General features: G+C 37.1%; 1 protein-coding gene across 25 annotated transcripts in view; it reads right to left on the bottom strand.

Moving 5' to 3' along the window:
• Window positions 1-24,199, bottom strand: part of NRXN1 (neurexin 1) — a 715,706-nt gene that overhangs the window by 372,229 nt on the left and 319,278 nt on the right. For all 25 annotated transcript variants that reach the window (XM_069799889.1, XM_069799890.1, XM_069799901.1 and 22 more), the window contains 3 exons: window positions 7,670-7,792; window positions 2,187-2,568; window positions 1,465-1,655 (listed from right to left, as the gene is read on the bottom strand). In XM_069799889.1, the coding sequence (XP_069655990.1) occupies window positions 1,465-1,655; window positions 2,187-2,568; window positions 7,670-7,792 (696 nt within the window). The remainder of the gene's footprint in view (window positions 1-1,464; window positions 1,656-2,186; window positions 2,569-7,669; window positions 7,793-24,199) is intronic.

Raw genomic sequence — 24,199 nt, 5'->3', positions numbered from 1 at the left:
TATACACGCATACGCATAATAGTACTTACTACCGCAAAAAATGTGAAAGAATAAGGTGGATGCTTTCTCTGCAGCATCAAAAATAACGTTGAAATATTACATTGTGTCAATAAACATCGACTATACTTACAAGAATGCAAAAATGAGAAATAACATGGCAGAAATTTTAAAAACAATTTTGAGAATGGAGTGTGAACCATCCAAAAAGCTTTAATTTATAAACCAAGCATTTCTGATGAAGAATCTCTTATTGGAGATTATGGCATATCAAGAGTCTTTCTTACAATCCTAATAACACTTTCAAGTGAAGCAAACATGTAAAATATCACAAAATCCAGAATAATTACTAAGGTCAGCTCATTATCTGTGACTCAGAGGTAGTTAAAAGAAAATTGAGCAAGGAATAAGCTCTTGATGGAATATTAATAATCTACTTTGAACATCCTGGCTTTTAAAATATTAAATTTTCTTTGACTATTATGAAATTTTGGGTTTCCTAACAAGAAGTTTTATAAAGAATGTTAAAATACACAATACTTTTTCACATGACCAGAACATATTTTCTTATGTGTGACTAGGTAGACAGTATTTTAGAAGTATACTTATACATCCTTTCAAAAAGATATTTTCCTCTGGTGCAAATTAGCTTTTCAGAAGCCCAGCCTTACAACTGATTACAATTACTTATTTTAAAATCTACATACATATCAGTTTGGTTTCTGAAAATGATCTTGAGAATCTAGCTGGACCTATAAAATGTAGGTTTAGACTTACAAAACAAAGTTTATCCCACCTCGCAATTGAAATTACAACATACTACATATTTAGGCGAGTATGTTTATGGTTCAATACATCTGGCAACTAGTATTTATAACTGATTCACTGGAGGACTGCCACGTAAGATTGCTTCACTTACAAGGTATTTTATGACATCAAAATGCTGCATTGCATTTATTTTCCCAATAAAAAGTCGGGTTTATGTGGAATACTGAACAGTAAGGGACAGGTCAAAATGTCCCCCAATTCTCTAACATAGAGATCATCAGTTCTGCAAAGTCTTTGTAGTCATACTGTAAAGCTTGGGCTGTGGTTCTGCATGCCACTTATCTAACTTATGTTCATGTAAAAACCAAGCTTTTTTCATAGACGTTTTAGAGCTTCTTTAGTCCCCCAATTATCTCTTGGTATATAAGGGCCACTCTGTGTTCCTACCATTTTATACTTTTTTTTCCTGTGGCATTTTTGCACATTTAAAGTTGTGCCTAACTGTGCAGAACTACTACTAAACTGGCATTGTCAGGCTAACAAAGAAGTCATCATCTCTTGTGACCATATCAATTATTATCAAATAAAACATTTCATATGGTATTACAAAATTATACTGTACTTTACATATGTGATTTATTCAGGTTACCATTCTGTAATGACCCTCACTGTAGGTTATGCAGGAATTACTGTACTTACTTTTAAGATCTAAATTTCTGGCTCCTGCTGTGCTTTGTGTTGTGATTTTAGTGTCAATCTTTACAGTGTGCAGATTGTTGGTATCCCTTGATATCATCACATTATGCCACTGGTTGTCATTCAGAGGTTTATTAGAACTTCCTTTGATGAGATTTGCACCATTTCCCAAGTCAAATACATAGTGTAAATACCTGGGAAAAGAGAAAAAATTGGAAAAGTTTCCTTTTTCTTTACGTAGCAAGGGGGCACTAATTAACATGTCCAATATTTCCTATTTCCTTGTACTCCTCAGTAATGCTGGCAAAACCAGAAGACAGCAATGAATGCCAGATGGGGAAGTGACCTTAATTCAGAGAAATCGCCATTCGTTTAGATGAGCTGAGATGCAGTCCCAAGTTTCTGGAAAGTAACGATCACTACATGTACCAATACATGCATACATACGTAGAGAGAGAACAAGAGGAAGGCTACAAACTAGTACTTCTTTGTGGTAAACACTACAGAAGTTATACCTATTATTTACTTTCATATTTTTCAGGCATCTAGCTTCATCTGAAAGAAAGAGTCACAATAAAGCATATGAAATTTAACATGAAGCAACATTCATCAATCATATATGTCCAGTCAGGTAAAGATTTGTATCCTGAACTTTCCCCCTTGGACTTCTCCTGTATATACATTTTGAGTAGACTGGTTTTGTCATTATGCTAATCCATACATACCCTTTTACTAATTCAACCACAATGAAATCATTTCCATCGCCACTGTTATAAAGTATCAATCCATCCAGAGAGGTTGTTTTGAACTGGAAAAAAAGGTGCATAGATGTATATGCTTGTAGCGTGGCCAATGCAACATAACTTGCTTTTGTTTTAAAGGTTACAGGGTCTGCTATGATGTTCCTGAACCCAAATCTTGCATTTAGCTCACAATAATCGATGTCTCCGTTTTTACATAAGTCAATGTATGCCATGCCATTAAATGTAAGACTCTGTAGATGCCCAATGAAATTAGAAGGCACAGAAGACAGGTAGCGCCGTTCTGTTATTATTCCTGTTTCTATGTTGTGGAACTCCAGCCGTGTGTGATCACCAGCCATTTGACCTTTAAACAGTAACAAGAAAACACATGTTAGCATCTGAAATGGGAAGTCAAAAGGCACATCATATGATTAAGTATCTGCATCAATTTCACACTTTTCAGAATGTGCAAGGCCAATTCTTGGCTCCAAAGAGGATTCTTCTAAATTCATCCAAACTACTGGTAAACACCTGGGAGCCTTTCTACTGAGTTCAGTATGTTTGGATACGGCCAACAGCAAGATTTCTAACTGAAACACAATACCACAGTATATCAAACTGCCAATAAAATCCCTCACTTTGGTTACACTTAACCAGACCTGTGGCTTTACTATAAGCAAGCACAATTAATTAACGCAACGTGAAGATCACAAAGGCAAACCTCAGAGCTAAAACTACAACATTAGAGTTTCATGGAACAGAGAAATAACAGTTTGGGGGATACTATTCCATGTGTTTTGCTTGAAAGTGCATGATTTGGCAAGAGGAAGGAAGGATTCCTGTTTAAGCTGTCTAAGTTGCATTAATGCTGGCCCTGCTGCAAAACCCTGTGCTGCAAGGGTAGACAGAGCCTTCCTTGAAAGCAACTAGCTTTGTACCATGGGGCTGAATCGTGGGAGAAGGGGGCAGAGCCTAAGAGATGGACGAAGCAGAAAGCCTGCAGCAAGGGTGTATGCCAGCGTCTTGTAATCCTGAAAACAGCAAGGGACTTGCTTACATCAGAATGGTGGCCAAAACCAAGCCTCACAGCTACCTTTGAGTCTTTCTTTGTCATGCAAGGACTACTGCACAGCAGAAAGCCTGAAATTTGCTGACTGTATAGCTAATCTGAAGGAAAGGATCAACGCTACCAGGGTACACCGCGTACAGGTAAGTTTTTAAGCTAGCTATTAAATACCTTACCCCCCAGCACATCAAAATTGCGTCCACTGAAGAGTTCCCTTTTCTAACAGAGCTCAGATTTTTTCTTTTCTATGCTTAAAGTAGGGCAGTACTATCACAAGGCTGATTCATGGTCACATTGTATGGGTAATGATGACAAAAGAGCTTTTTATTACTAACTGATTTTACCACTTAGGGCACCTTTTGCTAACCATGCCCTAGATTTCCCAGTTCCTTAGCTGTTTCACATCTCTGATGGAGTACAAAGAAGGTGAACAACAGACCTAGCCAAGCTGGAATAAATACTGGCATAAAACTCCTCTGTAATACGAGTTCCCACAGTAGCAGTGCAAAGCTGTTGACAGACTGACTTCCCTCTGTCCTCCCCTGAACAGACTATTCCAAGAGGAGAGTGTGAGCTCTGACCCAGGCTGGATGTGTTTAGCAGTGGTGCAGAAAGCCCTGAGGCTGGCTTAAAAAGACGTACCTTCATAGGTTTTATAAGCAAGTGTCTGTGTACATGTGTGTGAACAGGGAAAAGATAAGGGCAACATGAATGTAGGTATTTGGGTTTTCCTCAGGGAGATGGATTCACTAACAGGTTAAGTTACAGCACTGAATTACAAACACAGGTATCAGTGAAGTTACGGTGAAATAAGGTCTGCAAGCTTTAACACCATTCAGACCACACATACACACACAAATTCCTCTAATAATTTATGATAAATATTTACAAGCAGCTTGCTTAGCTTCAGGATGCATTCTGTGTAAGAACTACCTCTACTGATGTCATTGAACACCATCAGCATCTGGGATCTGCAGTCATATGGCTGAGCACTGCAAGAGGCACCTTAATCCCCAAGGACAACCTTCCTGATGTTCTTGTTTCTAAACATCAATTCTGAAGATACTACTTCCCCGATGTATTAAGCAAAGGTGGGTTCTTCCTTGCAGTAAAGAGTCAGGGAGCTGTCTTCAAAAATACCAAATCTGTAACTTTCTGCAAGGCCAAGAGCTCTATATTGGATCGCAGCCAGAGAGCTGAAGATCATGTTTTAGAGAGGAACATTACGTATTCCAGTCTTATATCACTTCAGATGGCACTGCATAAATGTCATGGCAAAAATCCACTAAGCTTTGGCCTGTAGTACAGTATCCTCACTACATTCACTACCTCAAATGTATTTCTTTCTTAAGCACAGTAATAAAAAAGTTCCAGGATCTGGGCTCACATCCCAAATCTCCCTCTAACATTTCAGTTGTACAAACATGCTAACAGGACTTGAGGCTTCACATAATGCTCCACGGTATTTGCAGCTACAGCAATGAAGAAAAAGAGAGAGACTGAAGTTTGTGGTTGCAAGGTTGGGTTCTGGGGGGGGGGGGGGTGTTCTTTTTTTAACTTGTCCAGTCAGTGCACAAAATGAATTACCTGTTGCAATGCTATGGGACATCATACAAAAGGCCAAGTGAATATCTGTTCATAACCATAAGCTAAGTATCCTTTCCATTATCCAACTGTAGTGACTTCCTTCAGTCCACTTTTATTTTCTATACGTTTCCAGAAAACAAAGTGCATCAGGGCTGCAAGTATTTAAACTCTTACAGGATGAGTAAAATTTTCAAAACCACCTGTATGACTTCTTCCAATGAAAGCTAGTTATGATTCTGAAAGATATTATTTATCCATGCACAGATTATGCATTTGTCAAAGATAACTAAGCTCAATCCATGGGCAAGTGATATTTCATAACCTGTAAAAAATGGAAAGTCAGGCTGAATTATTTAATGGCTTCCCCTCCAGCTTAAGCTTCCTAGATCTGATGAGGTTTTTTTCATATATGACATAGGAAATGGAATCAAAAAGGGAAAACACAGTGTGTGGTGGGGGGAAGCTGGAATTTCTGGAAGTCTCTTTTTTCTTCATGGTCCCTATAAGATTTAACCACCTTTCACATGAATCACTACCAAATTGTATTTTAACCACATTTCTGAATGTTGGGACATCCAAAGAAAAGTTCTAAGCAGTTTAGAGCAAGAGCACTCAAAATCTGATATGGCAACTCTTCCACTACACCTTTAGGAAATTCAAAGCCACTACACATTAAATTGCATTATGTACATTTGAAACTTAAGCTCATGAAGGCTTTGGCAACACACTGTGTTACAAAAAAAAAAAAAAGTCAAAGCGCTACATGGCAATAAAGATTTTCCATGTAGAAAATGTAATATTCCTGGGACCAACAGCAGATTTCCCATCTTATCAGAATTTCTAGCTCCCTCTCTCACGCCAGTTCCTTCCTCACTGATGAAGGAGGCCACAGATTGGCCACGCAGCTTCCTGCAGGGAGTTTAGGAAGACTTCTTCCATCTGAAATACTGCGACGACTTTCTCCCTTTGGATGAAGAATGTTAAACATCTGTGGACTACACAAATGTTGGCAACTTCCAGCTTGAAGAACTGAGAAGGATTTTGAGTCAACTGGCCAGCTTCTGATACAGGTACTGGCATGTGGAAAGAATACAAGCGTTGTACCAGAAAGTTGGACCCACAGGCAACACTTTTGCTTGATCAGGAGGCAACTGAAAAGACTCGCTAGCTTTAACAGCTAGAATAGAATAGTTCAGTTGGAAGGGACTTACAACGATCACCTAGTCCAACTACCTGACCACTTCAGGGCTGATCAAAAGTTAAAGCATGTTATTAAGGGCACTGTCCAAAGGCCTCAAACGCTGACAGGCATGGGGCATCGACCACCTCTCTAGGAAGCCTGTTCCAGTGTCTCAGGTATTTGCTGAGACCATGACATTTGATAGCAACTACAGATATCCGCAATGGAGAGCGATTACAAGAACTTACAGCCCTGCATTCTTTACTTATTACTTCACCTGACTGGGCTATGTATGATAGAAACCTCCTGTTTTCATCTTACTCCTTCACACATATTTTGAACTTTTCTGAAGCTCCTCTGAGCAGCTGGGACTGAACCCAAAGGTGAAAAATGTATTTCTTCGTGGTTTTGTTATGTGCAGCACTTGTAAATAAGAAATCTGCCACGAGGAGCCCAGGAAATGTGCACTTGGTTCTAGATACTATATTTTATTCAGATCTAAATAACTTTCTCTAACTAGAAAACATCCCCAAAGTAGCCTCATTTTTTGAGTTGCAGTTGAATCAGCAAGATGGTGATATTTTTCCAGTACAGTTCCTGCAACACTATATATTTCTTTTCACAAAAAAACCCCAAGCTGGTTTAGGCCATCTACTTTCTTGAGAGAATGACCCAAAGCACCACCGCATACAGAAACCAAATTTTTACTTCACCTCTGGAAGATCTATTAGTAATTTCTGATTCCAGAAGACATGTTCTTGCAACTGTATGAATACATAGCAATTATTTTTCTACCAGTGACATGGTCTTCAGTGTTCTGCTGAGGTGAAAAGGGACTACTAAAGAAGGTGCTTTCCTTTTAAAAACCCATTAAAATTTTTGCCATTTTAACAAAGCTTAGAACCAATGATAAAAACTATTTAATACTACATGAAAACAAAGGAAAATACTAAATACCTAACATAAAATTAGGCATGTTGTATTGTGCAAGGAATCGGGGCCAGAAACCAGGTCTGTTGCTATTAACAACACATATGTAAGCCTTATCTGTAACAGAATAAAACCAAAGTCTTCTCTATTATCATTTCTGATAATATATACATAGGACTATATTTCTAACATCTGCTAGCATTCATGCCATGTTTTCTCTCCCATCCCAACTGCTTTTTTAGTATTTGAGAAAAACTTGTTGCCTAACAGTTAATTATTGAGGACAGCTGATGCAAGATTTAAAACACAATAGAATATCCTTCAAACGTTTATGAAATTCTTTCTTACAGCAATGGCTTAGAGTTTAACCTTAGTATAAATTTAGTGTGTTGCCAAAAGCATTTTACTTGCCTTCTCATTAGTGATGTATCAAATGACTTCTTTCCAATTACTGTATAAAAACATTCATTTAAGTCAGCATGAAGGTTTTCATTAATTCCAATAGCGATGTTAGAGTAACATTAATATCAAGTGTAACAACGCACTTGTAGTACCAGTATTTCAAGATGCATAACATGGATTTTGGATCTTATTCAAGGAAAAGAAAAAAGCATCTGTCGCTTTCAGATAAAGGCATCTCACTTCTGTCATTTTTTGTTTTGTGTTTCCCCCCAGTAACACGGAGTCACAATGCCACACTACCTGTCATGGCCTGCTGGTCATCCACCATTAACTTTAAACTTTTTCCTCGCCGAACCACACGCACTGTGTGCCACTCATTATCATTGAGGTTATAGCCAGCAAAAAGGGTTTCTGGACCTTTGCCTGTAGGATATGCCAAACAGTCATTATGCAATCTTTAAATCAGTTTACATGTGAACCTCACAGAGAAAGAGAGAGAGACAGAGAGACTGGCTGGGCAAATGTTAAAACTCACCAAAAGTCACATCAAGCAAGAAAATTACAAAGTATAAACAAACCTCAAAATATAGAGCTACTATGTTAAGACACTTCTACTGTATATTTAACTGGAGAAATGTATTGTATATGCACATTTAATGAACCAGGTTGTCATAAATAGGCACAGTCAACATGGATTTAGTTATGCACTTTCCAGTCATATACAAGCCTTTAAGAAACGGGATTACTGCAACCAGAACTTCAGCATGTGTTTACAAGACTGGATTTTTATTCCTTCATCAAAAATAGTTTGGGGGAAAGGTACAAGTGGTAAGTGTGTGTGCATGTGTGTTATAATTTTCCGAATCTATGTCAGCTTCTCAGCCTATGTTTGTTTATTAGGACTTCTCAGATGATCATCTATTACCTTATCATCCAGATGACTCATTAATATTCAGATCCAATACCTTCTGATGTCAGCAGACCTTCAAACCATACTTTCCTTTTTCATTTAATGGATACCTTTTTTGTAATCTGTTGGTTTTGTAAGCAGTACAACAAGCACTTTTGAAGCAAATATAATTCTACATATAGCACAATGTACTTGCAATAACTGAAGTATTCACAAATCTAGGAAACAGGTTATCTTTAATACCCAAGAAAAAATTTCTCAGAAGAAAATGATTATGGAAATTGTCCCTTGCACTGTTGACCAAGGAGAGAAAGAAAGAGAGAAAATCCTGACTATGAACTATCATTGATATGAGTAGGTGATTGACCAAGCACTGAACTGATCAATCCAAGCTTCTGTGCTCAAACCTGAGTTATTGGACCTACGCGGAGACTATCCAAAAGGTTAAGCTACTCTGCAATTAATAAATTACATTCTTGCAAAATAGAAACCTCCCTGCCCTGTTTTTCCAGTTCCCGTGGCAGAATAAAGGCTGCTGATAACTAAAAGAGACCTATAATAAAGTACCATTTGACACAAAAACATTAGGGTTACACTGAGTCACACCATTACCTCCACTACGTCCTCGCAGGTGACTAGATCCCATGTGTCAGCCTTCTTTTAAAAGGGATATGCCACTGGCTATGAAACTCTCCCACATTTCTTTTTGAATTCTTTTCCACCCACTGCAGGCTAACTGTGATGGATGAGATCTACTAATAAATGGGTACTATATGACACTGTGTAAAAATCAAAGCCTCTCTGACTTCAGGACTGCATGGAGGGAAAAAGACACTAATCGCTTGACGTAGCTGTTCAGCATATTGGACAGTTTTCATCTCAGACTTTTTCCATTTTCTATCAGCATTTTTTTAATTGCTGCTGGTTTACTGCCCTGCTTTTATATGCAATATTTGCTATTTTGAGCATGTCAAGGGATCTCCAGGAATAAAAATATTAGCTACAGCAAAGGCAGTGAGATTCTGATAACATCACGTTGCTTCCTCTATGCCTCTGTATTGACACTAAGCTAGGAAAGGCATGCAAACCCAGCAGAAAGAGATAGATATGTACTCACTGGTGTCAACTACCTGAATAGTTCTATTCCTTAAGTGTTTACTTTCTTTGACAAGAGAAAGACCAGTGTTGCATAAAGCTTAAGTGAATAATGTTCTCTTTGGATATGGTGATATAGATGCAGTGAATAATGCTCTTTAAGCAATTTCTATTATTCTGTTGGGCACTTCAATAGAAGCAATTTCCAACTAGATTTGGGAGACATGGGATGGATTTACAAAAAATGCTTAAATGACATGAGTAACAAACTTAGTGAGAGTCAATAGGCCTGCCTAGAAATACATCACTTATTGTTTTAAACGTGTTAGCCCTTCTTCATTTGTTAGTCCAACTCTTTTTTTTTTAAAAAAAAAACTTTTAAGTAGTTGAACTACTTAATCTCCCTTATCTCACAACAGATCTCTAAAAGATCTAAAAGCACATGCAATTTTTATTTGCTCTCACATTAACAACCCGCTGTAATGTCCCATTCATGTAAAGGTGCCTCAGTGTACATAAATATCAAATCCAACTTGGCTGCTCACATTTATATAAGCAAATGTCTATTATCTCTTTTAACAGTTAGGGACTTGTAGGCTCTTCCTGTTGTAGAATTAAATGTATGTTTTCCTAAGTATCAGTCTATTTCCTTTGCAAGAGTACTCCAAGTAAAAAAAAAATAAAATCACGTCAGAACTACCTGTAAGCTGCCTTTGTTTGCAGTACATGCAATCCTAAACTGGATTAAGGGGAACTACAGTGAAAGGGCTATGAAAAGGATGAACCTGGGTATAACACACTACGGGACCAATGCATTGAAACCGGTCCTGGCCTTGTAGAAAATAGCTATCTTGCACAGAAAAGAGGCTTTTCTTTCCTGAGACCAATTTCTAACAGAGAAGAGGGGTTTTTGCTTTGTCATAGAGAGTACAAGGAACTACAAAATAACAAGACCAGTGTCCAAGCATTGCGTATGTACCCATCACATCATGTTGCATCTCTGCAAAGTAGCATAGTTTTCCATGGCCACTGGAGAGGTGGATGAGGAAGGACTGTTGCCCACCATTCCTGTAGAGAACATAGTAGCCCTTGGGCTGCTTCCTGGACAAGAACATGCTTTTGCATATGAAAGTAGTAAATGTGCTTGTGAGCAGCATATTTAGGAGAAAATTTTCTAAATGCTTAAACACAAAACCGTGTAGGAATCCCTTGATACCACACAAGAGTACAAGGACTGCAGAAAAAAACCCTTAACGTATCTTATTAAATGGCACTGGCCAACCTCAGACATAGTTTGTATTAGTACTTTCCTCATGGACTTTCAAATATATTGACGTGAAATTAATTTAAGCATCATATTATTGAGATCGTAACAGTTCAGACTTTTCTTCTGTTCTGGTTTATAGTGCTCTAGTTTATAGTGAATCTACTATAAATCTAAATCATTGGCTCTCCAGTCTTATTCTGACTTTAGAATGACTTGATTCCACTTAAGTCACACGAGCAGAAAGTGCTGTTGTATTTAAATAAGAATTGGCATATTAACACTGGGGGGGGGGGAACGACGACACAGACACAGGACTGGGCTTTTTTTACCCTCTTTTCTTTAAAAACATTAAATATCTCCCATGAGACAAAAAGCAAGAGCCCCAATTTAAAAAAAAAATAATAATTTTTTTTCTTCTGTTTTCTATGGACTGATACCACTCTTCCAACCTTGTATCTCTCCACTGCTATTTCCCATGCTGTCCTTCCCCTGGAACTCATTTGCCTCCTTCTAGACAGGACACAGTTAATTTGCTTCATGTACCCAGCACTTGCTCACTTTCTGAGCTACTGATTCTCTCAGATACGAATAACTTAATCATAAACCTTTTCTTTCAGAGACAAGTTGTAACCTGCAAAAATCCACTAAGTATCTCCTCTTGCTTAAGTATGAAATTTATTATCAATGTCTATGTTCAGCTCTTTTCCTATTTTAAAGGCTTAAATAACTACTAGATTTTATGCATCCCTAGAGTGAATGGATAGTACCAAATAAAAAAAAGTATAGGCACTTTTATGGCTCCCACAATTTGCTCATAGTCCATCATGTCAGTAAACTCTGCACATCCATTTGGAAGCAGATAATTGCTTGTATAACCCTCTTCTTACATGGGAAAATACAGACTGTGCAGCCAGTCAATAGAGGTACAAATCTTGATAATACAATTAATTATGAACTACAACATATAAATGTAAAGGCCCAAATATCCTAATTTATAGCTTTACTTAGGCACCCAAAGCTGAGCTTACTTTGTTTTCAGCACCTCAGCTAGAACTTAACTGCCTTTGGTCCTTTTTAAAGTTAAAGGAAAAAAGTACGAACCTCCAAAAGAAAAATCTTATTCTCAGCATGCTGAATATTCTAAATGTTCTCTGAAGATTCCTGTTCTCTTTACTGTTTTGTGAGGAGCCTGTCCAGCCTAATTCAAATGCTGAAAATTTGCTGAATTCAAATGGGCCTGTTAATTGACGGTAACACACATACTTACTTTTTCTCTTACATGTATCTATCCTGTTGTACTTAAGTTGGGAGATTTTTTACCAACAGTTTGAACAGAAATTCATAAAAACCAAACCAATTACTTTGAAACAAGATACTAGCTTATAGCATTGTATCAAAACACATTCAAAACTAGTTGTCTGAACCAAACACAAGAATTATTACTGGCTCTTACAGTGCCATCCACCACCACGTGTACCAAAATGCCACCCAAGCTTGCTTGGACCATTCAATTCTGTGATCAAAAGTAGATATCAAAAATGAAGTATTGAAAGAAAGACAAAGTAAATAGAGACTAACAAGGGAGACCAGATGGTTCAGTGAATGCTGTACTAACCTATGGAACCCAAGTTAGTTACAAGTAAATCACTACTATATTTATTGGTCAGTGTGAGAAATGTCAGTGGTTTCAGCCTAGTTTGCCAACAGATAACTGTGCATACTACTGCAATCAATATCAGATAGCATTTCCCATTTGAAATTTGAGAGAATAAGTGGATAAAAGGACAAAATCCTGAGATCACTCCAGTTAATAGAGAATATTACTTTGAGGATTTCAAATGGAGTTTTAGAGCTAAAATAACACACGCATAGCAAGCTGAACTGTAAAGACAGTGGCTCTGAGAGATACCCAAGAGTGTTATTGTAAATACCCGATACAGAACCAGAGAACTCTCTGCCTTCTCATTTATCCTGCTTTCCAGGGTAAATCTAGCATGCCTGGAATCTAGGCTTCTCTTCCAGCAAGCAGCCAGTCTCACAGCCTCTGTGCAAACCTCATGAGGCATCTATATTACACAACAGTCTGCAGCACAAAGTTCAGAACAGGTTCCCCCAGAACTAGATGCAGAAACACAAGACAAATAGGGGAAGGCATCTTAATCTTCGTTATCCTTTCTGTGGCGGTTGGCTGCAGAAACAATTCTGGTCTTCCAAATCACTCATTTGCAAACTTGAATTTAAAAAGTCAATTATTCTAGTGAATCAACTGAATTTTAAATGACTGCATCTGCATCATCCTGAAATTCCCTGACCATGCATGTTTCTTACTAATAGAAAAACTTAGTTGCCTTTTAAATATCAACAATTTTTATCAGTTTACCATGTAGAGCTAATTGATAAATTAACTTGAAAAAGTCTTATTGCAGGTTGAAGACATTTTTTCAACTGTATTTTCTTCCTAACAGACTCATACAGAAACTTCCACAAGAACAGCACATTCACTGAATAGTATCAAGCAAAACACATCAATCTGCACTGCTTGATCAAAATGTTCCAGCCCACAATGGCTTTATTACAGGCAAAATTGCTTTTTGCAATTTGGGTAAAGTATTGGCAGTTTAGGGTATTTTTATTACTTTTTAAAACAAAACCTGACATTTCAGAAATTAAAATGAAGGCGATTAGAGTTACTAATATCATTCATTAGCCTTCATTTCAGCTGTAGAACAGATTTGCTCATATTATTTTGAGTAACAGAAATATAATATTAAATCTGTTTCTGTACATGCACTCATATAGAAATGCAGAAAGCTAAACAAGGTAGTTTTGAAAATTCTGCTGGTTTCCTCTACATGACCAAACTACAGACAGGCTGCATTTAATATTGATCTAGTTCACTAGTAAGGAAAACCAGCATACATAGTGAATGCACTGGGGAAGAAAAATCCACAGAGGATATAAAAAACAACCAATCCAGGAGTCAAGCACCATATTCGGGTCTGAGGACAAAGTTTTCTACAGTCATTTGCCTGTTCCTTTTCTCTTTTCTATGAATTTGCTTCCCCTGCCCATGGTGTGAACTGCTCAGTATTTCCCCTCTCCCAGCTTTGTCTACCTTTTGCCTTAAGCCAGCTATTGAAGTCGGGGTGTGAGAACGCACATACTCATCCATTAATTTCTTTAGAGCTGTGAGATATTAACTGTTGGGGACACATAAGTGTCTAAATAGAGCCAGTGGATCAAGGCAGGAGGGCAGAACATAGATCTATTGGACTAAATTAAATCTAAGGATTCTTGGTGTCTGCCAAGAAAGGTGCTGATGATAAACTACTGTCTTGTGAAAGCCTATTCTCTATGAACAGAACGAGGACCACTACTGAATTTCAACAGCATGGAGAAAGAAAGAAACATCAGAAAGTAGCAAGCTTTTGAGAGTTGCAAGTCTTGGCCTCTAGACTTTCCTGCCACATCAAAGTATACGTAGAACACACACACACACACGCACTCAAAATTGGAAGTGTGCTTTGCTGGTTAATAAATGGGCCTATTTTAAGTTGAACCATATTTCTTGAAAAAAAGTTTTGAAATTGCAGTTACAACTATATGTGAACTCAGAGTGCATGAGAGGATAAAACTGATTTTATTACTGCATTATGAAATGTCTAACCCAGCTCAGAGATATTTCTCGACACGTTACTTAAAACATTTATTGTTAGGAATCAGCTGCATTTTAATTTAGTTTTGTAAGTCATATATCTAAGCAAGTGAAACACAAACAGCCCTAAGGACACGTAATTTTCCTTCTTCTTGGAAATAATGAAAGAAAAGTATCTTTTAAAAGCTAAAACCAGAAGTCAGCTAGATCCCTGTATTTTTAATAAGAGTGCATTTTCTTTTTTGTACTGTTCTCTAAGGATCATGACTATCAGAAAATGTGCTAAAGGTACTAAAGGTTTTATGAATCTACCCCAAGGCCCTGAACTAAAGCACAAAGTCAATGAGCTTGAAATATAGTTGTTGCTTTGTCAGCTCACTGCTGAACATTTTCAGCCAAATTTTCAGAAATTATGTTGAACTCGACAATTGACTTTGCTGCAGGTAAGGTGAGAGTGAACTTACAATACATGGCAATCCTATGGCAATTTAAAGCAAGTTTCAGTATAAGATTATTTACTTTGTATTTACTGCAGGTAAAAAAACGTGCACTTGCAAAGATCATGCAGCATTACAAACACACTGTAAGGTCATATCCTGCCTTGAGTCACACTAAATTTTTTAAAGTGAACCCAAATCCTAGGACTCTGAATTGGTATTCAGCAGATTCACTTCCACAAACTACTCGTGTGACTTCTAGTAAAACTTAATTTGGTTTTGCCTTAGTTGACATGGCTGCTATAATTAAAAATTCCAAGAATTTTAAGCTGAATACGTTTAAGCATTTTGTTTTAAGTACGGTGCATTTAACACAAACACTTTCAAGTCAACATCTTCAACTTCATTCTACCTACGCTACTGCAGTACATTAGGAAAGCAGCTATTTCACCACCCTGCTATCCCATTTTCTCAGTCAGCTCCCCTGTACTCCTGTAGCCAAGCCTCAGAAAAGATCACAGAAGGATGACAGTAAGGGAACTGTAGGATCACAGAAAGGTTTGGGTTGGAAGGGACCTTAAAGATCATCCAGTTCCAACCCCCCTGCCATGGGCAGGGACACCTTCCACTAGAGCAGGTTGCTCAAAGCCCCATCCAACCTGGCCTTGAACACTGCCAGGGATGGGGCATCCACAGCCTCTCTGGGCAACCTGTTCCAGTGCCTCACCGCCCTCACAGTAAAGAACTTCTTCCTTACGTCTAATCTAAATCTACCCTCAAGGGATCTGAAGAACCTGAACCGAGTCACTGCAACAACTCACCTAGACACACAGTGTCACTGAATAATACCAGGGAAAAAAACCCAAGAAACTATTTGGTTAGATAACTGAAATATTTTGGGTTTTTAAAGGATAATCCACTATAAGATAGCATATTGCACAACGAAGAATAAAATGGGAAATTTCAATTCATTTACAACACTGAAATTTTCCCATGCAGAATGTTTGTGTTACAGAGAGCTTTCTTACACTGAAAGTTTGTTTCAATGAAAATTCCTTTTAAGTACTATTCAATCAAAACTTTGTAAAACTGGTAGAGAAAAGAATGGCTAATTCATCTGGAGTTACTAGTGTTTGCTTTTTTTTCTACTTATAATGGAAACAGGACTGAAAATAATAAGAACTGACTTGGCAACTCCTGTGTAAAATAGTACCAAAACTAACATGAAACCCCAATTTTAATCAATACTGGACTTCAATTTTTTAAAAGTAAATATCCATTGTTCTGATATGACTTTAACAGCAGCCAGGATATCTAATCTTCATTAATTCTGTGCGAATTCAGAGTTCTGTCAATAACAGTGATTTATGAGATGTGGGCTTAAACTAAGGGGAAAAAAAGTGATCCTAAGATGAGTTCAAGTTTATTTTTTGCTCTGCCAAGAAGAGTTAGACTTTTACCTCAGCAGACTCATCATTCTTCTCTTGACTACCCAAATAAAAGCCCCTAAACCTACAAAACAGGAAGGCAGAAACACATACAGTCCCTGTCCTGGATTTCTAGAAACAGCGAGAATATTCCTCTAAGCTTTCAAAGAAATGGAGAGCGATACACCTGGCAATCTCCTTTTCCTTAGGCATCATCTCTACAAATTCCTATTCAAATTCAGTGCCTCAGCTTCCAGAGGAACTTTGCTGTTTCCTCCGAACCCAAGAGATCTGGAGGAATTCTGGCTTCGAAGAAGGATTTCAACATGCGACGGCTGTCTAAATAACTTTGATAATCTGGACTTTAATTGCCGATCTGCAAATCACTGTCAGTCAGCTAATAAATACAAAAAAAAAGACTGAGATACACAGCTGCTGCGGGGAACAGATATAGCAGATCTCTAACTGCACCCTTATGGTGGAGACACCCTTTATGAGTCTGAAGAACCCGTGCTACTGCTTTCTACTGCTAAGTCTGCCCTCTTTCTTTCCACTTAAACCCAGCGAAGGAAAAATAACCTTGGCTACAGTGATTTTTGCAGAAAAAGTTAGTACACACTTGATCTTTTATTTCTTTTTCCTGAGAGAATTGGAATATTTATTGTACTTTGGTTAGATTGTAACTGACAACTGGAAAGAAGCAGAAACAGCTTTGATCACACATTAGCCTTTCTGACTTTGATATTGACTGTGCCCATTTATATCAAACCATGGCTGTCAAAACTCTGAAGTACATTTTATAATATAAGTAAGCACAACTTAAGTATGCTTCTCCATAATTTACCTTTTTATAAAACCCATTACCTTTATGTTTAGGCAAAAATGAACATAACAGAAAAAACCACTTAAATATTCCATTTTACCCTTAAATCTTGCACATTGTGCTTAAGAATAAGCAGATTGGTAACTAGTTGGCACAGAAAGGAAAAGAATTTGGACTGTGACTTTATTTCAAGAATAAGCTCCTCTTAATTTACAGGTGTCTTCATCCCAGGCACAGCTGTGATAAAATGCTAACAACTAAATCTCACATTCATATCCCTTCTTTTCCTTTTTTTTTTTTTTAAATGAAAACACTGAATTATAACATTTTGCCTAGTTAAGGATAAAGAGAATAATGTTTAAAGATTTGTGATTGTTGATTGTTATTTAAATTATTTAAAATATTTTTATACTCATCATGGATCAAAAAGCGCAATTTCTTGACACTGCTTATTCTTGGATGCTTCTACATAGATGGGAGTCAAGCAAGGAGCACTAAAATAGACATTTCCTATTATTTTCAGAAATTACAAGTAGATGGATACAAAGCCTCTGATGACTTTACTGGGTATAGGATTGGTCTCTGATTTTTTTCCTGACTTACACAATAGATGACACATAAGGTCTACGCTTATTTTCCTGTATATTCCTAAACTATTTCACAAAATACTTACAAAACCATACTTTTTCTGATTTGTATTTCTTCATTACTATGTCATGTCATTCTTGGTCCCAGTTTAGCCTTGTAAAGTTTTGTCACTACAGTGTAATAGTTCATGATGACTTTTAGACCTTTTCAGCTTCTGAAGAGCCACCAGCTCAGCTGCACCAGGTTTCATTCAGAATTTAAGATTCCTGATGTTCTCAATGGTATGGGCCATAGGACAGAGCACTTAGCATATTAACAGTAGCAAGGTCACATAAAGTGAATATATATCTTAAGATTTCAATGCTCTAGGACTATTTAAAAGGGGTAAAAAACACACATTAATGGTTGTTTGAATCTTTCTTATAAACAAAATTTCTTTTAAAGGAAAAAAGACCCTGAATTTTTCAGACTGAAATTGAAGACAATATTGTAAATATTCTTTAAATGTCGAGTGAGGTCTGATATCCCTTATCTGCAAGAAACTAATCTGAATACTAATTACCAGGGAACCTATAAAAATTTCCCTATAAAATCAGCATTTTTTTCAGACATACTTTTCCAGGATTCCTAAGGTTAGAGTAAGATTTAAAAAATTACCACATACTTATTCCAATAAAGATTTTGTTCGGAACAAAAGTTCTCAACTGTCTTAGATACCACTTATGTTCGAGACAGTTTGCATAAGTTTAACATGGCATTTTATTAAAGGTAAATTTTCAGCAACTCCTTCAGCTTCTTCATGTATTTCTTACCCAAAAGACCAATGTGTGTTTCTGTCCTGCAAACAAGGCCTTTTTCTGCATTCTGAATCAAAACTTTTCACGCTACATTTCAGCTGCTTCTAAACCTAATACTTTCCGAGACATATTTATGGTGGCTAAATGAAACTGAAGGTAACTGTGACATCTGCAGTAGTGAGTTTTAGTTTTACTTTTTCATTGTTCACTTGCAACTTTCGGGGAATTTCACTTTGCAGTTATGGCTGCTCAAGCATCTGCATGCTAACAATATATACAGTTAAGCACCTTTTGCTATCTGTTATTTCCAAGCTGTTGCTTGCTCTGTCTCTTGCATGACTGTATAAAACTCAAACAGCATGACTTTTAAAACTAAGTAGATGGAATTGATTTCACCATTGAAAGAATCTCTCAAATGCTCTATTGCCACTTGTTATCTCTTAAGGATTGTGCTCAGTGTCAGCGAATGACAAAATTTTGTTACTAAAAAAAAACCAAGTAAGCTTCTTGACCAGAGATGCTATTTGCACTTTCTTAAGGTGCAATCTGTATCTTGGTTTATGTAATTTTAGGAAGTCAAGAATCCACGTTGTAGTCTTTTCTAGCTAGTGCTACTCTTATTCATAGCTGATTAGCTTGTCAACTGGCTTCCTAAGTGCCTCCTATCACCTGCAAAACGTTAGCTGGAGATGCAAGAATACTTCTCCTGAAAGCCCACAGTATACATTGTTCCCTCCTAAGAACCAGCATACTTGCTTTCAAGCTGTGGAAATGTTACATGGCAAAAACCGCACGGACAATCAAAGTATAGCAGTAAGCACAACACAAATTCAACAGGTAATTTTCACCTATACTCAACAACTATGGTGATTAAACTTTGGTAAAACTAGAATTCTTTAGATGGTAGCAAGCATACTATCTATGCTTGTTATTCTTCATTTCTGATCCGATTTCCACAAGTCACACGTAAACAGTTCATGGCATGTGAGTGAAAGATGGAATTGTTGACTTACCCATTTGGTCTTTCTCTTCCAGACAGACTTTACTATTAGTGAGAAAAGACTTAATGTGCAGAGACAGAGAGGAACTTTTCACTAATGAAATGTTATTTCTACATACATGCGCTTCACTCCTTGGAGGAAAATCTCACAGAATATAGAATGAATGAGAAATAATACCAAAGAGTTAGTACAAGCTACATTAACCACAGCTCCCTTTTTTCTTTAATAGCTTTTTCTCATTCCATGTCTTGGTCTTCACCTTGTGTCTTGTTGCTTCAAGACTGCCTAGACAAATAAGTGCTGCAGAATTCTTTGCACACTTCCCAAAGGGGACTGCATCTCAGAAAGCCAATCTTGATGTCTCAACAGAGTAATATCTCCTTTGAAGGGACTTGTCTGATGGATTGAGGCCTAGAAATCAGCTGGAAGGGAGCATAAGTTAACCTCTTGACATGTCATCCAAAAAAGAAATGTGCTTGGATGGAAATTTTAACAACTACCTGAATATAATTTGTTAAAGTCATTGTCAAGAAGAGATAATAAGGAAGCAGTTATGTGGTTCCAGTAATAAGCTACTGAGTGCTTAAAATGTTATGAAAGATGTTTCATGCATTTTAATAGACACAAATGCAAAATGTGCTAGATACAGAGTAAGTGTTTTTAATATAAGAAACTGCTCATCAGTGACATACACTGGGTAGATGTTTTTAACACTATTAGCTCTTCAAAAAAAACACACTGAAAAATGAATTACTGTTCTTATAACATTAATGGAGAATAATATTGGAGCTAAGTGCTTGCTAGACTTCTTCATCAAGGCTGACCTTATGAAATGATGACTTGCTGCAGAGAAGTGAAGCAATGATAAAATAGCCCACCTTTTTGAAACAGTCATACAGCTAAAACTAATACATACTTACACAATATTTTCTGCAGATGCAGTAAAGGACGGGCCATCAAAATGCCACAGATGGCTCAGAAACCAGGTTCTGTGAACTTACATTTATGCAGAGAACTCTACTTCTGCATTAGAGTGCTACAAATGGAAAAGACAAAGGCTCCACGCCCATGTACTCTTCACTACTGTCTGTAATCAGATCCCACCGATCTTAATGCTTAGGGAGCAAGATAACTGCTTACCAGGGATTTATTCCAGATTTCCAGCAGTACAAATGTATAAATGTATCAAAATAATTTTAATTTAAGAAAAATTTCAGTTCGGTGCCCCTTTTTTCCCCTCCTTTTTTTTCTTTCTTTGAAGAGGAGATAGTCAAGCTTTCCCTAAGCAGCTTGGTTCTCCTAATCACACCAAACTGAAAAATAGGATCTGATCTAACCCTCACTGACGTTGGTTGCACTTTTTTATAATGTAGAAGTGTTCTGTTCATAATAGCTATTAATGAGAGGGACAGACAGAAACTTAGCAATTCACCTCAACATATGTTAGACCTATTGCAATGCTCACTGGCTGTGTTAGTGAGAACCAGACATCCCTTTCAAAGTTTGCACTCTCAATTCGGTATTTCCCCTCTCCCTTATTTCTTACCCGTGTATATCCATTTTATTAAAAAAAATCCAAACGCTTATTATGTGAATTCTTTACAAGTATATATTAGGACAGAATGATGGCTGTAAGCGTGTGAAATGTTGATCAGAAAAGCAGTATCTACCTGCAGAGAGATGGCAATTTGTTTGGTTTTCCTTGAAAAGTTCTGGAGATAAGCACAGCAGCATTGATTCAGTAAGGCATCATATTCAGAAAAAGTCCTACGCATGTTCTTAATATACTTAAATACTTTCTGAACAGAACTATTAATGATTTTAGTATCTTGTCAGATTCATTTGGAAAAAAACCCCTAAGTTTCCATCACCTGAAAAAACCTCTTCAAACTATAACGCTATAATAGAAAGACTGCAGCATTTCCATTTATAAGAACTTCTAAATGTTTTCCACAAAAGCATTAACAAATGAGCATCACAACAGCATCATTTGTTAGAAACCGAGAGTCCTAAGAAACAAATGAGGAATAACATGAAAAGCAAATAAAGGTGTTTATACATGAAGTCTGAGAATATTTCCAATCTGAGTATAAATTTAGAACTATTATCAACTGAGCAGTACTGAGTTACTATTATTTCTTCTTAATACTGAACGCTAACAAAGATTTTCTTTATAAAAAGAACTACAGTCCAAGATTTCTTGCCAGAAAACTCTTGGTACTAAGACAAAAAAAAAAATATTTACAATGCTTAGGGACGTATGAAATGGCCAAATTAATTAATGGTTTACCCTAGTTTGACTGATTTTGTCAGTTAACTAAGAATGATTTGGGGGGGGGGGGGGGGCAGGAATTTATTGAAATATTGGCTTGCATCATCTGCTGCCATCTGTGTGGTAATGCTCTTCATTTTCATAGAATCTGATTACAAAGTTTAGAATGACTGTATACAACGCAGCTGATGATAGATTTATATATTATTTTCAGTAGCAATTTCCTGTTTGGTCTGAATACAGGGTGTAAACTAGTGGTAAAATGATTAGGAAAAGAAGTTGCAAAATAAGAGGGGAAATGGTGAATAAGACAAAAGCTGCTATACTGAATGTTACACTTGAATTCTGTATTGTCTTGCATTCTGCCTTTGACAATGACCAGCAATTGATGTCTAGAGAGGAAAGGAACAATATTAAGGGACTTTCCCCTAATTATTTGCTATCAGCTTCTAGCAGCTAGTATTTCACAGACTTTTGGAGCTAAGGCTGCATGTAGATCATCAGCTTTAATACCAATGACAAACTTTTGTTCCATTAAAAAAAAATATCTGTTTGGGAACATGAGGATGGCCTTGCCAGGTGAGACAGCTAGTCCAGCACTGTACTTTCAACAGCAGCTAAGAAAAGCAGGGCCACGGTGTAGTAATTACTACTCTAACACAGTCACAGCTTCCAGTGACATATCAGAGACTACTGAAGCTACAGAAACTGCCTTATCACAAAAAATCCTTGATGTATTTCAGTTTCATACTACTTATTAACTTCTTGATGCTTCTTATGGCTCTGTAATGATATCTTTATAAAAATACACTCATATTCTCTCAAGTATCTTTTTTTTTTTTTCCCCCTAGCTTGCCTAGCTCCTGCATGTAGGAAAGCCAAGCCATATTTGGAATCCTCCCTGTTGCAGTGCACTGTATTTTTCCTATTTAAGTTCATCATAAGAAACAGGAACTAAAAATGACATACAGCATTCAGGTTGTGGATAAACAATGACTGCACAATAGCAAAATGCTGTTTTCTGTTCTGGTCTTGCTTCCTTTCCCCATAGCTACTAACATCCTTTGGGATTTCTGGTCACCTCTGAGCACCGAACTGTTTTACAAGAGCTATTTACAATGACTGCATAATTTCTTCAGCTCAGTGCTAACAGACTCCATTGCTGTGCTTGCATAATTAAGGTTACTTTTTCTGGTATGAATTACTTTGTATATATTGATATTTAATTCCACCTACCATTTTACTATCTTGTTATTAAGAGTTTAAAAACCTTTCAGAAAACCCTCATAAGCAGCATTTCATTTGATTTTCCTAAATAATCTCACTGCATCTGCAACTACTATCATCTCAGTGTTCCTCCTCTTCTCTCAATCATTTATGAATGTCAATAGAGATTCCTGCGGGACCAGTTGGTAGCAGAGCTTTACCGTGAAACGACTGCCATTGCAGCCCAATTCACTAATATGAATGACATTACGTTAGCTTTTATATACTCTTCTCCAGAAGAAAATAGTATTCAATTGCTTTACTACTACTGATTAGAATAGCTGTCCTCAATATCCCCACAAGATTAGACTGTAACACCCACTTTCTGCCATGAAAAACATTATAATTTAAATCACCAGTCCTGAAATGCAATTAAGTCATCTTACTTCTCAAAAGCTAAATGAGAAAAACATAAGAGTACAATATGAGAAATTTAGGACCTGTTATACATAAGAAACTTGCTTTCTACTGCTTCTTCCCATTAAAATAGTAGAAAGGCCTAGTCTACTTCTTCTGACAAGTCCTTTTATGAAAGATTGATAGGACCAGTATGAGCTAGACACACAAAACTCCCTTGCATATAAACCAGGATTTATTAATTCAGGACAATCTATTCTTATAGATCTAGCACATCCTGGAGGCTGCTTTGTCCCTATTGGTAAAATGAGAGTTTACATGGCTTGCAGCAACCTTTGCTTTCCTACCCTCCAAGAGTCCTCTTGTCATATTTAATATTTGGGAGGATCTCCTGCTCCCCACTCCCCTTTAAGAGTTCAGGCTGAAGGTTCAGAGGGAACAACTTCAGTCAACTCCAGACCATGCCCTTAGACTCTGCTGGTAATACCTTGGCAGCATACCAACGGTCAGAGCAGCTGATATATAGCCACACCATGGCCCTGACTCGTATAGCCCCACATATACACTAAATTGAAAATTATCTATACCTGGCTTTGTAAAATTGAACTATACAGTGAAATACTACAACTGGAAAGTCTACTACTTTTCAGCAATCTTAAAGAAGCTTCTAAAAACATTTATGTGGTAGTGCTAAAAAAGCAAGTCTTTATCTGAATGTTAACCTAATGATTTTTCACCACCAATTAGGGCAACTATCCTTATTGTATGAATTTTCAAATTCACTTAAATAACCATATGTTTAAGCTTTTACTGCTGCCATTTTTACTGTGTTGGCTATTGCAGAGAACACTGTGCCTTGAGAAAGCCACAGATATAAAACTATTATATATTTGATTACTGAGGCCCCTGTTCAATCAGTTATATCTTTAAAGTAC

The sequence above is a fragment of the Haliaeetus albicilla genome, chromosome 13 (genome assembly GCF_947461875.1).
Source record: "Haliaeetus albicilla chromosome 13, bHalAlb1.1, whole genome shotgun sequence".
NCBI classification, from domain to species: domain Eukaryota; kingdom Metazoa; phylum Chordata; class Aves; order Accipitriformes; family Accipitridae; genus Haliaeetus; species Haliaeetus albicilla.
This window is presented reverse-complemented; position numbering and strand designations above follow the sequence as displayed.